This window comes from Sinohyriopsis cumingii, chromosome 6 (assembly GCF_028554795.1).
Source record: "Sinohyriopsis cumingii isolate HCF-2022 chromosome 6, ASM2855479v2, whole genome shotgun sequence".
NCBI lineage: Eukaryota > Metazoa > Mollusca > Bivalvia > Unionida > Unionidae > Sinohyriopsis > Sinohyriopsis cumingii.
The window spans coordinates 108,290,672-108,307,668 of NC_142966.1; the positions used below are offsets into that span (position 1 = coordinate 108,290,672).

Sequence of the window (16,997 nt, forward strand, 5' to 3'; positions counted from 1 at the left end):
AATCAGATCTGCTGTTGCATAAAGCACCAGCAGATCTGGGTATGTTCAATTTGTTAGGAGTAATCAGTAGAACAAACAACACAAACTCTGATCTGCAAGTACATTATGTAACAGCAGATCAGGACCTTTGCTGTTTGCTGTTTGACTTGGCTTATAAGCAAGTACATATGGTAATTACAGAATGTAGACAGTTGAACATTTTTAATATAGATGGTTATCTATACTACATCTCCTGCAAATACTTACTACACATAATTAAATCAGAACCTGTAAAAAGAGTTGTCACTGACAGGAAATCTCTATCAGGTCTGGCTAATCAGACCTTAAATTGGTTTTGATTATCAGCCTTGTTATACTGAAAAATAATAGATTTTTAATCAAACTTTTTGTCAAGTACAAAAAAGTGGGCTCAAAAGAATGTGAAAGTAACTGGAATGCACAGTACAACACTATCATTCACTGCAATACAGAATCCTTTTACATGCCACCAATGAAACTTAGCTTCAAGTAATTGCAATAATCATTAAATAAAAATTATTATGCTAATTGTTTTCCATTACAAGAAAGGAAAGGATGACCAGTTGTCATTTTTGTTCATTGATGAATAATCAAATAGACAACTCAAAATCACAAAAAAGCTCCACTTATATTTCTCTGAAATGGATCTAACCAGTGCATGTCATTTTAATAATTTTTTATGTACATTAGATAATTTATAAAACATTTATGGTATATATCCACTAGACATTTTCATGGGTACCATATATATTCACTTATAAATTAGATCCAATAGAAAACAACATAGATCCAGATCTGCCTTTGCACAATGTGCCAAAAGATTAAGGTTAGTGTTCTTTTGTTCTATTAACAAACTGTAAAATTTCAGCTCTGCCAGTGCACTATACAATGGCAGATCAAGATCTATGCAGTTTACAGTTAGACCCAACTTCTATGCAAATATATACGGTAGCTCAATTAGTGGATTTTTTTCTGTATTTTTTGTACGGTTCTTCATATTATGGATCAATTTCTGTCAATAACAAAATAAACACAAAAGAATAAAACTATGCCAAGAACAATGATTGGTCACTTAAATGGTCAAAAGAATACTATAGCAAGCATGAGCATTAAAATAAACACTTGTCAACATTGTTTTCACCTGCGTGTTCAAAATCGAATGGAGCCAATGCAGCTATAACACCTAGTCAAGCAGTTATTAAAGCACATATAAATATGGTCTTTTACTGCTGAAAAAGTTGTGCCATCAGTATGTTATATAGTCAAGAGTGGTCAAATTTAAGTTGGATCCCACATGAGAAAATGTCTGAGAGATTGTGCATAATTGTTTGTGACTTTGTTAAAACTATATATATATATATATATATATATATATATATATATATATATATATATATATATATATATATATATATATATAATTTATGTGACAAAAATCTGCATGCACTGATCACTCCAGTGGCCTAGTGGTTACAGCATCTGCCTTGGATGTGGGAGGTTGCAAGTTTGATCCTTGAGTGAGTCATACCAAAGACTTATAAATATGGTACTAGCAGATGCCACACTTGGCACTCAGCATTAAGAGGTTAGTGCTAGGACTGGATGGCTTGGTGTCAGGATCATGTGGTTGAGTGGACCATTATGAAACATGTCTGTGGTATGATGCCCAAGTGCTAGACATCACAAAAAACTGCCACACTGCAGACATCATAGCAATATGGCTCAAATTGTTCAAGCTACATTAAAAATCTAAAATCACACACACTCTGTATGTACTAGAAGACTTGATTTACACAATGTTTATTTTGTCTGAAAATTAGTGACCTGAGCTTTAGTCATGAGCTTAATTAGTGTATATAAACACACACACACACGTACATGCAAGCATGCACACACACACACACACACACACACACACACACACACACATAAATAGTATCAAGCAACAGTTTCAGTTTTTAGTCTTCTTGTTCCTTTGGATTAAAACTGCATGGATAAAACAATATGAGCTTTAAGGAAGATTTTAATTTTAACAGGGAAAGTTCCTAACTGTAATTAGAAGCATACAAGGTTGTATTAATTAATGCTATATGTAAATTATTCATTCAACTGGATGACAACTGAGGTAAATCTTAAATCATAGACAACACGTGAAAATAAAGTGCAATAATTCATAAAAATATTTTCAACAGCAGCATTATCTTTAATTTTTAATAATACCAGAATTAAAAACTTTATTTTTCTTTTTTCTTTCTGACATCATATATTAATTCAAAGCAGTGAGTGGTTGCCAGCAGCTACCACATGCTGCGTAGATATATGTGCATGGAAACAAAATGACTGTTGTTTTCAAATACGCTTTTTGTAAATTAAACCAACATAATTATGTAAAAGACAATATTTTACGACATTAACTAAACTGAAGTATAAAAATAGCTGAACTTTCTTGATTATTAGGAATGCATCAGTAAGTTGTTGTTGTTGTTGTTGTGGGGTTTAATGCCATATTTCAGCACATGATAGGCTATGCATGACATATAATATCAGTATAGACTTCCATCTGAAGTGAACCCAGAGTATCTGTATTTATCACACAAATTAATCACCTATACTATCAGCATAGACTTCCATCTGAAGTGAACCCAGAGTATCTGTATTTATTACACAAATTAATCACCTATACTATCAGCATAGACTTCCATCTGAAGTGAACCCAGAGTATCTGTATTTATTGCACAAAGTAATCACCTATAACATCAGCATAGACTTCCATCTGAAGTGAACCCAGAGTATCTGTATTTATCACACAAATTAATCACCTATACTATCAGCATAGACTTCCATCTGAAGTGAACCCAGAGTATCTGTATTTATTACACATGTATTTATTACACAAATTAATCACCTATACTATCAGCATAGACTTCCATCTGAAGTGAACCCAGAGTATCTGTATTTATTGCACAAAGTAATCACCTATAACATCAGCATAGACTTCCATCTGAAGTGAACCCAGAGTATCTGTATTTATTGCACAAAGTAATCACCTATAACATCAGCATAGACTTCCATCTGAAGTGAGCCCAGAGTATCAGTATTTATTGCACAAAGTAATCACTTATAATATCAGCATAGACTTCCATCTGAAGTGAACCCAGAGTATCTGTATTTATTGCACAAAGTAATCACCTATAATATCAGCATAGACTTCCATCTGGTTGTGAGCCTGAGCCAGCTGGAATGCTTCATCATTACACTTGGACATCACAAGGAACTGGATAGCAGAGGCATAATCATTCAGCCTCTGGAAAAACCTGTGGCAGAAAAATAGTCCATTAACAAGGGTTCCAATAATATATCTTTTTCAACAGCAATTACTATGCATCTTAACAATGTCACTCAAATAACTGCTTAGGCTGTTGATGCTGGAAAGTGATAATGTGTCTTGACTAGACTTTACTGGTGAAAGAATAAGCACTGGATCTAGTATGAGTGTATGTAATATGATACAGACCACAACATACCACAACTCAATGCGTCTTGTATAATACAAGTTTTAAACATTTCATTCCTGTTAGAGATGAGTTTGAAATTCTGATCATCAAATAAGTGAAATGACTAAGCATCACCCAAAGCAGTTGCCTTGTAAGACTGTAAGGAGTTGACTCAAGGTTTTATGTACCATGTAACACACTAAGGAGTTGATTCAATGTTTTATATACCATGTAACATTGTTAGGATCTGACTCAAGGTTTTATATACCATGTAACACTGTAATGAGTTGACTCAAGGTTTTGTAATCCAGGTAACACACTGAGGAATTGACTCAAGGTTTTATATACCATGTAACACTGTAAGGAATTGACTCAAGGTTGTACATACCATGTAACTCTAATGAGTTTACTCAAAGTTTCATGTACCATGTAACACTAAGGAGCTGACTCAAGGTTTTATGTCCCAATTAACACTGTAAGGAATTTACTAATTGTAGTATATAAAATGTAACAATGTAAGGAGCTGACTTAAGATTTTATATATCATGTAACACTGTTAGGAGTTGACTGAAGGTTCTATATACCAAGTAACACTAAGGAATTGACTCAAGGTTTTATGTAGCATGTAACAAGTACAGTTGGGTCTCTAGTTAAGGCGGTCTCAATTTATGGCAACCTGCCCATACGAACGAGACTTTCAATTTTTCAATTTCAAATTAATTTCAATTTATATCTACATGTAATTGTAGCAGCATCAGTTCATTACTACTTACAAACAAGGCGAAATAGTTCGGACACAAAGAGATAGCTGAACTATGCCAGTCATCACTGATGCCCGAGGCATAGGGATGTGTCATTAATTCATGCTCTCCTTTACTACATATGTACATGTATTGTCTCATGATCTCCTTTACTACACATGTACATGTATTGTCTCATGATCTCCTTTACTACACATGTACATGTATTGTCTCATGATCTCCTTTACTACACATGTACATGTATTGTCTCATGATCTCCTTTACTACACATGTACATGTATTGTCTCATGATCTCCTTTACTACACATGTACATGTATTGTCTCATGATCTCCTTTACTACACATGTATTGTCTCATGATCTCTGGTTAGTGATATAAACAACATTTTGTTCCCTCAAAATGCCTCCAAAGTGTGTAGGCAGTGGAAGTGACGGTGATGCTAAGAAAAAGAAACAAATAACAATGGATAGGAAAGTGGAAATAAAGTGTGCAGGAAAAGGAAAAACATCATCGCAAATTGGCAAGGAGATAGGCTATAGCCGATCTATAATCAGCACAATTTTGAAGCAAAGTCTGCATTATGGAACATGTTAAAGGATTGGCATAAATGAAATCTATGATCATTACTAAGCAGCATAGTGGTTTGCTTATTGAAATGGAAGGATTGGAGGACCTGAATCAATGGCATATGCCAGTTAGCCAGAACTTGATTCAAGAAAAGACTAGAACACATTATGAAGACTTAAAGGCAGTTCATGGGGTGCAAGGTAAATCCAGTGAACAGTTCAGTGCAAGTAAGGGGTGGTCTAATTGTTTCAAAGTGAGAGCTAATTTACATCATCATAAAATGGTAGGGGAAGCAGCTAGTGCAGGTTTGGCTGCAGCCAATTTTATTTCCTGTTGTTTTGGCTGAGTTTATGAGAGGGAGGTGTTGGCCTGAACAAGTGTTCAGTGTAGATGAAACAGGTTTATTCTGGAAAAAAATGCCTTACCACACATCAACAGAAGAAAAGTCATTGCCAGACCTTAAAGCAAATAAAGAATGGCTAAACTTATTGATGGGGGTAATGCAGCTGGATATTTCAAACCGAAGCCTTTGCTGGTTAACCATAGCAAAAATCCGTATGCACTTAAAGGCATTTTTAAAGCAATATTACTAGTCATTTCGAAGGTCAACAAGAAGGCATAGGTTACATTAGTTATGTTCTTAGACTGGTTTGTAAATCATTTTGTGCCCGAGGTTGAGCATTACTACATGTCTAAGAATCTCCCCTTCAAGGTATTTATAGTGCTTGATAATGCCCCTGGCCAACCTGCAACTTTAGATGATATCCATCCAAATGTCAAAGTTGTATTTTCACCCTCAAATACAACATCTTTGATTCAACCAATGGACCAGGGGTGATAAGATCTTTCAAGACCTGTTTGGAAAAAACGTCCTCAATTTGCAAACAGTTTGGAATGTTTTTCTGAGGACAGTACCACTGAAGCAAGGAAGAATGTTGTGGAAATTAATGATGATGATGTCACAGCACTGATAGAATCACATGAAAAGGAACTCAGCAATGAAGACCTGATGGAAATCGAAGCCCACATGTTAGAACAATAGAAATCGAAAGTTTGGAACCAAGGCAATTCCATTTCATCTAGTTGAGCATGAATGGCAAAATTTGAAGAGTAGGATTCACCAGTGTATACAGAGGTGTTACCGAAGCTCGTCAGTGCTACAAAGAAATTTACGAAGAGAAAAAGAAAGTGTCTGTTCACACTTCATTGCACTAATTCTTCACAAGAGTTGAAAAACTCCACCTCCATGATGAATCATTATTGTTTACCAAAACTGCTGATGTTAATTCATAAGGTAGAGTTACCATGAAATTTTAATTTTATTAAATGTTTTTAGTTTAAATTGTTTGTTTTGCAATTTACTGCATTTTACTACACTGTCATTCTTTTTGAGATTGAGGCTTTTTTGGTAAAAAAACATTTATAAAGCATTATTTTTGTCAATGGTTCCTTACTGGGCACAAACATTTTAGTACAAATTCCGACATCTACAACATCGGGTTATGAATGTCCTTAAGAACAGAACTCATTCGTAACCTGAGACCCAACTGTAGTTGACTTAAGTATTCATGTACCATGTAACACTGTAAGGAGTTTACTCATTGTAGTATATACCATTCACCACTGTAAGGAGTTGACTTTATTTCTATAATGTAATAAATAATACAGCTACCCATGTCAGTATTGCTATAATGTAATAAATGATAGAGCTACACATGTCAATATTGCTATTATGTAATTAATGATACATCTACCCATGTCAGTACAACTATAATGTAATAAATGATACAGCTACCCATGTCAGTATTTCTATAATGTAATAAATAATACAGCTACCCATGTCAGTATTGGTATAATGTAACCGAGAAGAAAAAAACTGATTCACAACTGCGTGAAACTTTGCAACGTAACATTTTATGATGAACGCCTGACAAACATAACATTAAAAATATTAGATTTGTGAAGAAAATGATAATGAAAACAACAACAATGAAGAGGCAAATGAGGAGAAAGACAATAATAACTGTGAAGACTCACTTGGCCACCATCTTGGCTCCCTCCACTGACTTAGTCTCCCTCACAATTTTGACAGCCTCATCAGGATTTTGTAGGAACTCGAGGTCAATTCTGCAAAATGACAACAATGTATATAAACAAAAATATACAAGGAGTAGAAATAAAAAGTTTGAATCAAAATGCATAAATCTACAGGTGGAGACTGGAAGATTTAAGTTCTAGCATTTGAAGCCTCTCTCTCTCTCAAACACACCCCACCCCTAATAGGAATGCTTCATTTAGTAATACAGTACTGATAAAATATTTTAACTGTCTATCGATATGCAATTCTGTTGTATAAATTTTGTTCACTATAGCTCTTGTATCATGTGTATTTGATTTTGGACAGTGAACACTCATATACCTAATGACACTGTCCCAGTCATTTGCCCCCTTTAATGCATAGTGAATATTGCATACCTTATGACACTGTCACAGTCCTTTGCCCTCTTCAATGCATAGTGAATATTGCATACCTTATGACAATGTCCCAGTCATTTGCCCTCTTCAATGCATAGTGAATCTTGCATACCTTATGACATTGTCCCAGTAATTTGCCCTCTTAAATACATAGTGAAACTTGCATACCTTGTGACACTGTCCCAATAATTTGCACTCTTGAATGCATAGTGAATACTGCATACCTTATGACACTGTCCCAGTAATTTGCCCTCTTAAATACATAGTGAAACTTGCATACCTTATGACACTGTCCCAATAATTTGCACTCTTGAATGCATAGTGAATCTTGCATACCTTATAACATTGTTCCAGTCCTTTGCCCTCTTAAATACATAGTGAATCTTGCATACCTTATGACACTGTCCAAGTAATATGCCCTCTTGAACACATAGTGAAACTTGCATACCTTGTGACACTGTCCCAATAATTTGCACACTTGAATGCATAGTGAATCTTGCATACCTTATAACATTATTCCAGTCCTTTGCCCTCTTAAATACATAGTGAATCTTGCATACCTTATGGCACTGTCCAAGTAATTTGCCCTCTTGAACACATAGTGAAACTTGCATACCTTGTGACACTGTCCCAATAATTTGCACTCTTCAATACATAATGAATACTGCATTACCATTATAACATTGTTCCAGTCCTTTGCCCTCTTGAACACAGTGAATCTTGCATACCTTGTGACACTGTCCCAATAATTTGCACTCGTCAATGCATAGTGAACATTGCAGACCTTATAACATTGTTCCAGTCCTTTGCCCTCTTTAATGCATAGCGAATCTTGCATACCTTATGACATTGTCCCAGTCCTTTGCTCTCTTGAATGCATCTGCAGCCTCTTTGTATCTTCCATCAGCTTCCTTTGCCTTTGCATACTGTATATGAATCTTAGGTGAGGTGATGTGGTTCAACATTTCACCCACTTTGGTCCTTTGTAAAAATGCACAGTAAAATGATCAATTCTTGATTATTCCATCTTTTTAATCATCCTGAAAAAAAACTACAAGGACTCTGATAGTATAGCAGTATTTTGCTTCCTTTGCTTCTTTAACTTCAGTGAGTTAGAATTTTAGTTCTGGTACCTACTTGTACCATTTGTTGGTGGTTTCCTGTGTTATAAAAAGTTAGATGATTTTTTTTAAACACCAGCATAAAATCAATACATTCAAATGCATTTTACATAGAAGTAGCTAAAACATGTTACACAATCAGCCTAAAACCAATAAATTAACAAGTATACCACAAATGACTCATGATGTGCGTTTCCATTTACTTCTTCCCTATTAATGACCTTGACTTCTGACTACTTTATGATAAAGTGTGGACTTGGGTAAAGTTCCATCAAAATATCTGTAGGGTTTAAAAGTGACAGCTGGATTAAATTATTTCACAATATGTAAAAGGTTAGTTTCATTAACATATCTTCACTGGATGAAATGTTATAACCATACATGAATAATCATTCATTTATATTTTCTCTGGCTTGACCTTCACCTTGAGGAAATGGGCATGATACAATTTATACATGATATACAATTAGTGAAAGTTTCCTTATAGGATCTTCAGTAGTTCAAAAGTTATAAACTGGACAAGAATACAAGGCACTCAATTATATATCCCCTTGTCCTGACACTGACCACAAGTCTTATCATATTCAACATAACATCCAAATATGATGTCATTGGAAAAATGTCCTGACAATCTCTCAGACTAATACAAAGCTATGGGCCAGGCAGGAGAAAAAGCAGCAACAAGAGATTCATGACAGCCACAGTAGTGGTGGCCACATTGGATGACTGAGTAGCACTATTTTCATTTATGACCATCTAGACCTTTCATAGTAATCCTTGAAGACTTTTATGAGAAGTAGTGTTAAAAAACTTGTGTTAACAGACAGACAGACGGGCAAAGAAGACAGATAATGAACAACAGATCATCTCATATGCTCTTCTGGTCTATAACCAGTCCAGCAACAAATATCAGAAATTTGTCTCAAAACAAGAACATGTTCTTAGACAACTGAAATACCAAATTTTCCTAGTAAAATATGTTTCTTCAAAAATATTTACCCAATCATAATATCTTAGGAGAACAACCACTACCTTGCAAATCTGGCCCTCCCAGATACTGCTTTTAGGTGGATTTGTGGGTGGAAATTTTTCCCTTTTGAAACCACGCTCTGACAGATGACGTCTCCTCCATTCGGGCTACCTGGAAGCTCTCATACTGTTGGGGATCAGAAATTTTTATCTCCGGGGTAAGAGGATGTACCTCCCTCCACCTCTTATTCTCCTAAGGTATTATGACTGCGTAATGTATTCAAAGAAGAAACCAATTTTTCCTAGTAAAATACATTTCTTCAAAAATACTTACCCAATCATAATACACATACACCCTCCCAGCCTCCCCACTGTTACATCCATTGTGAGTGTGCCTTCCACTCTAGTAATAACTAAGATATCCTTGTGCATTGCTGCCAAGTCTTATATGTAAGGGGAGATCACTGCCTGACCACCAAATGGGTTGGCAGACAACTTGTAGCTCCCTTGAGCTAAAAGTAGCATCTGAGAGGGCTGGATTTGTGAGGTAGTGGCAGTTCTCCTAATGTATTATGATTAGGTAATGTATTCAAAGAATAATTGAAACAATCTCGTCATGGTTATGCAGGCAAGTGCTTCCATGAGAACCTAATTATATCAAAGTAACATTCATGATTTTAAAAAAATCTTCTTGAAATCACATACTGGAGACAACTCATATGTTGTTACCTTTGCTTTATCTCCTTTTGTTGTTTTTGTAGGGTTTGAACACCATTTCTCAGCAAAAGATAGGTTATGCATGGTGGCAAGTATAACTGGTGGAGGAAGAACCTGGGAAAATCCCAGTAAGAACCAACGACCCAATGGAAGCTACTGGCAACTTTCTCACATACCCACATGGCAAAGCCAATGACTCAAACCCAGGCAGAGGTGAGATGGCCGTAATTGGTAAGGCAGGCACTTTAAATCACTTGGCCACTTGGGGCACCTCCTTTATATATAGATTGTTCTTCTAAATTTTTTGCAGTGATACATTCGAAAATACACTAGCACATTCCAATAAAACGCACCAAAATATTGTTTTCTCCTTATGTTTTAGCTGATTTTTGTTGTTATCCAGATGTAGTGATCTGGGACCACCAACTGTGTTTGTTAGTAGAAACTATATGGGGCTGTACTCAATCAAAACACATTGTGCCTAAAAACAAAATTCAATAATTGATGGGAAGGCCCAATTGTGTTCCAATCAGGGTTACACATAGTCACTGCCAATCAAATCAATTTAATCCTGCTATCTTTATTTTTTAATCTCAAATCAAATAGTTATTCTTAAAATTTATACATATTATAAAAAAACATAAACTCTGAGCATGCTTAAATACACAAACTAGATACATACTGTATAAATGCATCGAGTAATAGCAGACAAGTGGATCTTACCAGTTCTTACTCCTGATGTACACAGAGGCTGCTTTGTCATAAAATCCTCCCTGCTCATACAGCATGGCTGCCTCTGACCATTGCTGAAATGACAGACAAAATAACTTTTATATGGTTTGTAATTTCACACTACATTTATTTCATCAACAATAATGTCCATGTGAATTAATTATCAGATCAGAGAAAAAAACATCGAGATAGAATGCTATCCAATGGATGTAAATTTTGCATTTTAAGAAATACAAATAAAAGATCACTTTTATTATAACTGAGGATGGTTAAACATCAAAATTATTTTTCAAAGAAGAAATTCATTCACTGAATCTGCTCTGGGAATGAGATTCAATTTCCCATCTACACACATAAAAATACAGAAGTACTCTAACCATTTCACTTCCTCAAAGAAAAGCTAAATCACTGCATTTGGAAGAAGAAAAAAACAACCGAATGCAAAACTTTATTCATGGCAAAGTTTAAGAAACACAATGTGTTCATGTTTCAATGATAAAGAATTACCAGATATCCCTTGATGGTGTGTGATTTCCATCCTTCTACTAAATAGAGTATTTACTTACACATATCCAACTGTGAACACCCACACTCCCCAATAAATCTGTGGTTTTATAAAGTGCTGGTGGATGAGGGCCTATAAGCTATTTGTTCTACTTTTGATTTTAAACAATAACCACGGACCTTGATCAGTGAACAAATGAAGTGCTGTTGGACCAAGCTGTTTACTGATGATTTCAAGCAATAAGCACAGACCCCTGATGTGTGATCACATAAAACAATCACAGACCAGCTTATTACAATTTCAAGCAATCTATGACCACATAAAGCACTTGCAGATCACCAGCTATAAGCTGTTTATTCCACAGAAGATTTCAAGCAAGAAGCACATACCCTGATCTGTGATTGCATAAACAACTGAAAAATCAAGGTCTATAACCTGTTTTACTAATGATTTCCAACAAAACAGTTATTTCTGGTCTGTGATCAAAAAAAGAGCTTGTAGACCAGGACTGATAAGATGTTTGTTCTACTGATAATTTCAAGCTCTAAACACAAACCCTGATTTATGATCACACAAAGCAATGGCAGATCACCATTTGTAAGCTTTTTATTCTACAGATGAATTCAATCAAAAAGTACAAAACCTAATATGTGATCACATAATGAGTTGAAAGATCAGGGTCTATAAGCTGTTTGTTGTTCTATTTCAAGCAATAAGATTGGACCATGATCTGTGATCACATAAAGACTTGGTACATCAGGGTCCAAAAACTGTTCATTTTAAATGATGATATCAAGCAATAATATTGTCCCTGATCAATGATCACATGAAGTCCTAACAGATTATTGACTATAAGCTGTTTGGTCTGCTGACAATTTCAAGCAATAAGATCACACTGTTATGTATATTTGATTTAATTTATATATGATTTAATTTAACTGTCTGTAAGTTTTATATAAAAAAATGTACATGTTAAAGTAATGTAATTTTGCTTACTGGAATTTTATATTTTCCAGAAATTAGTTTGACCTGACTGTTTTGTCGTAAACACCAAACTTTGTATCTAAAAGCTGACCTAGTTCCTGACCTTAATTCAAAATTAGTAATAGCTGAGTAAACAACTTCTTTTTTTAAAATTTATTTTTATTGTGGGATACATAGAGCGAGGTTGAGGCTGTACTGGAATACGTGACCTTAGACATGTAAATAGCTTCTACCCTGTTCAGGAAAGGGATCACGTGACCCTCATACGGTTATCTATTTTGCATCTTTCTTAGACTGCATAACCTATAGAGTAATTAGTCAGTTGGGTGTTTTATCTTGTTGTGACCAGATGAGTTGAAATTTTATTTTTGGAATCATTAATTCTTTTTCCTGGAAATATCTGAGTGCTCATAAAGAATTCTTGGACAAAGACATTTATTAAATTTCATTCGGAATTCAAGCACCAGAATATTATTGTTTGTGGATCAACAAAGAACTGTAGATACAACAGTACTATACTGGCTATATTATATGTCATCACCTTCCATTTTGGATTTTTCGTCAGGACTCGAACTCAAATTCATTAGAACATTTCATTACTAAGACTTCTAGAATGTAATTCATGGATTATTCTTGGATTATATTTGGATTTGATTCTTAAAACCATAAGTTCTTTTTATCTCCATCTTTACACTGTTTTTCCATGGAAATAAATTACTTGTTAAATTTTATAAAGCTTGTTGTTTAAACTTTTTTCTTTATTAATGTTTATTAGAGCCTAAACACAATAAGCATAGACCCTGATCTGTGATCACATTATGCAAATGAAGATCTGTGTCTGCACTTTTCACAACTGTGTAAACATGAGACACCTGTAAACACAGTAAAATATAAACTGTGTCATCATTGTATACCTTCATACTCTCCAGTATTGCAGCACATTCCTTCTTTAGAACTCTGCTTGGCATTTTGCTTGCCATACCAACTCCCCTGCAAAAAGGCGTAACAGCGAATCATGTATAACATTTTAAAAATTCCTGCAATGATTTCCAATGGTTCCAAAACAAGTTGTAATTAACTTTTTTAATTTTTTTTATCAAGGTTGATATCTGATAACGTAAACCAAACCTTATTATGATGCATCAACTTTAATAACCTTTTGATGAAATTCATTCCTATTCTGCTGCTACATGAAAGTAACGAGTTCCATAAATCTAAGAAAAGTATTTATCATCTGAGTCTGCATGGTTCATGCATCAAAATTAAAACATAAATGTATTTTAAACACAAAAGATCATAGGTATCTTAAATGCAAATTATACAAATACATATACAACAAGAGAATGTGTCTGTCACTGTTAATTATGCATATCATTTAAAGAGTAACTTGATCCATTTATCGATAATCCGAGAATTATAATAAATAACATAGTTCCATAGAGATTTCAAGACAAAAAGTTTACTATTCTTGTCATTACTGAAAACACATACTTTCCCAATAATTCTTCAAAACTAAGTTTACAAACATGGGAGAGGCACTGTTTTATCTAGTGTATGTAAGTATGTAAGTTATAGAGTTACATCATTTCAGAGAGCCATCTAAATTATACATAATTTTTTTAGTTCATTCTTGAACTACTCTTTGTAACATTTTTGCTGAGAAAGAACCTGTAATGTACTGCTGTTGTTGTTGTTGCTGTTGTTGTGGGGTTTACTGCCATTTTTCAGCACACGATAGGCTATGCATGGCGGCCAGTATTAATGGTGGAGGAAAACCCCAGGAAGAATCACCAACCCACCAGATAATGTACTGCAAAAGCTTGGTAATGAAAAGAATTTAAATTAGTATGCTTTTAAGAAATTATATATATATATATATATATATATATATATATATATATATATATATATATATATATATATACAATGATAATAAGTGCAAAGTAAATATGCCCTTGTGACTCAGATTACGAATCAATCTACCTTCTGATATCCCCCATCCTGATAGACATCCTGGCAACACCAGCGGCACATATTTCATCATGATCTTTGTCATGTTCATGGTTGGTGATGCCCTTCTCATAGTGGGCAAGGGCATTCATGTAATCACCAGTAAACTCCAACTGTTGTGCATATTCCTTTGAAATGTAGGGAATCTGGTCAGGTGACAGAGCCTTGGCTAGTTGTAGTGCACTGTCCCAGTGCAGCAAATCTCGTCTCATCTGCAAGGGCAATAGATAAAGCATACTGGAAACATGTGCCAAGATTATAATGGTCATCTTATTCAAGACACTGTTCATATACAGCCAGGTACTGCATATGTGTGTGTGTTTGTGTGTGTGTGTGTGTGTTTGTGTGTGTGCATGCGTGCGTGTGTGTCTTGGATTTTTAACGTAGCTTTAATAATATTTCAGTCATATCATGATGATGTTTGCAGTGTAGTAGTTTATAGTGATGTCTTGCACTGGGGCATGATGCCACAGACAGGTAACATGATGTCCCACCCACTCACATTATCCTGACACCAGGACAACCAGTCCTAATACTAACCTCTTATTGCTGATCGCCTAGTGAGGCAGCAGATAGTACCATTTTTATAAGTCTTTGGTATGACTCAGCTGGGATTTGAACCCATGACCTCTCACATCTGGCTAGGTACTAGTTTTCCTCTATTATGTTCTTTAAATACATTAGCTGATCAAGATACATGTGTCTGGAGAACATCCATTAACTTGTACATACAGCCCTCCCAAGAAAGAAATTGTTACCATGCCTCTGGTCTTTATTTAGTAATAAAAAAACCAAAGTATCATCATCTTACCAAGATGAAATCAGGTGAGACCGAACTCTCCTTGGATTTAAATATTGGTGCCCAATGTCAGTTACTATTTCCAATCATGCCTTGCAAGTCCTATCTCCCCAAACAAAATAATTTTTAAAATGCCTTTAGTTTTGTTTTAACAACAAAAACTACAGCTTTTATATTAAGTAATTTATCCAGTAATGTACTGAAACATCTAGCCAAGCATGTGAAACATTTCCCTCCTGTAATTAATCCATCTATGTGAAACATTTCCCTCCTGTAATTAATCCATCTATGTGAAACATTTCCCTCCTGTAATTAATCCATCTATGTGTAACATTTCCTGCAAGTAATCTATCCAGTACTGTACTAAGACATCTAAACATATATAACATTTCCTGCAGGTAATCTATCCAGTAATGTACTAAAACATCTTAACATATATAACATTTCCTGCAAGTAATCTATCCAGTAATGTACTAAAACATCTAACCATATATAATATTTCCCGCAAGTAATCTATCCAGTAATGTACTAAAACATCTAACCATATATAACATTTCCTGCAAGTAATCTATCCAGTAATGTACTAAAACATCTAACCATATATAACATTTCCCGCAAGTAATCTATCCAGTAATGTACTAAAACATCTAACCATATATAACATTTCCCGCAAGTAATCTATCCAGTAATGTACTAAAACATCTAACCATATATAACATTTCCCGCAAGTAATCTATCCAATAATGTACTAAAAAATCTAGCCAAACGTGTAACATTTCTTTCCTCATATGATAAAACAAATAGAAGCAGTCTGGCCCAATGTTTTGGCTTGGCGCTATGAGACTGCTCGTTCAAAATCCACTCAGGTTTGCTGCTGGGGCCTGCACAAGGCTTGTCACCAAATGTTTATACTTCACCTATACCAACATTTGCTTATGGTCTTCCTACGATGGACTGACACCATGTTCAGGCAATCATACAGATACAGTTACCATGGAAACTGAGACAGTTTCCAGCATGAGCCATCTGTAGGCTCAGAACAACTCTAACCTCTATGACCTCTATCTAACCTCTATGATAGGGTTTTTGAAACATTTATATAAACTTGTACAAGTAACAATTCTGCCTCTGAATCATAGCAATAAAGCTTTTGACTAACAAATCTGGTATCTTTTTAGAGTTCTCTTCACAATGTGAGTTTGCAAGAAATTGACACAGATCAGTTAATACATCTATTGAATTCAATATCCTGTCTTTAAATAAGAAATCCTGTTAACTCACTTTCACTGTGAGAATCAATTTTTGTCATTGATTTTGTACATGCTAAAATCATGAAATTCAAGATCTAAATGAACAGCAACCCATCTTGAAAGCTGACTGGATCACTTCTATGAATTCAAGTATTGATGATAATGTAAATTTGTATTCCATTTATGGCACATTTTTTCTGGATAAAGGAAGCTAAATAAAATTTGCAACAACTCACATCTTACATTTTGGATGTCTGTCAACTTTTATGTCAGTTACTTTATCAGTCTAACTGATTCTGTTACAATGATATCATGATGTGTCCACAGTACCATTACTATAATGATATCATGATGTGTCCACAGTACCATTACCATAATAATACCATGATGTGTCCACAGCACCATTACCATAATAATACCATGGTGTGTCCACAGTACCATTACCATAATGATGTCATGGTGTGTCCACAGTACCATTACCATAATGATGTCATGGTATGTCCACAGCACCATTACCATAATGATATCATGGTGTGTCCACAGCACCATTACCATAATGATATCATGCTGTGTCCACAGCACCATTACCATAATG

At 34.8% G+C, this 16,997-nt stretch overlaps 1 protein-coding gene across 2 annotated transcripts in view; it reads right to left on the bottom strand.

Annotated features, from left to right (window-relative positions):
- The window catches only part of LOC149797682 (WD repeat-containing protein 19-like), a 68,265-nt gene that overhangs the window by 19,538 nt on the left and 31,730 nt on the right, over positions 1 to 16,997 (bottom strand). For both annotated transcript variants that reach the window (XM_089962597.1, XM_089962596.1), the window contains 6 exons: positions 14,327 to 14,565; positions 13,258 to 13,333; positions 10,846 to 10,928; positions 8,156 to 8,296; positions 6,878 to 6,967; positions 3,208 to 3,332 (listed from right to left, as the gene is read on the bottom strand). In XM_089962597.1, the coding sequence (XP_089818723.1) occupies positions 3,208 to 3,332; positions 6,878 to 6,967; positions 8,156 to 8,296; positions 10,846 to 10,928; positions 13,258 to 13,333; positions 14,327 to 14,565 (754 nt within the window). The remainder of the gene's footprint in view (positions 1 to 3,207; positions 3,333 to 6,877; positions 6,968 to 8,155; positions 8,297 to 10,845; positions 10,929 to 13,257; positions 13,334 to 14,326; positions 14,566 to 16,997) is intronic.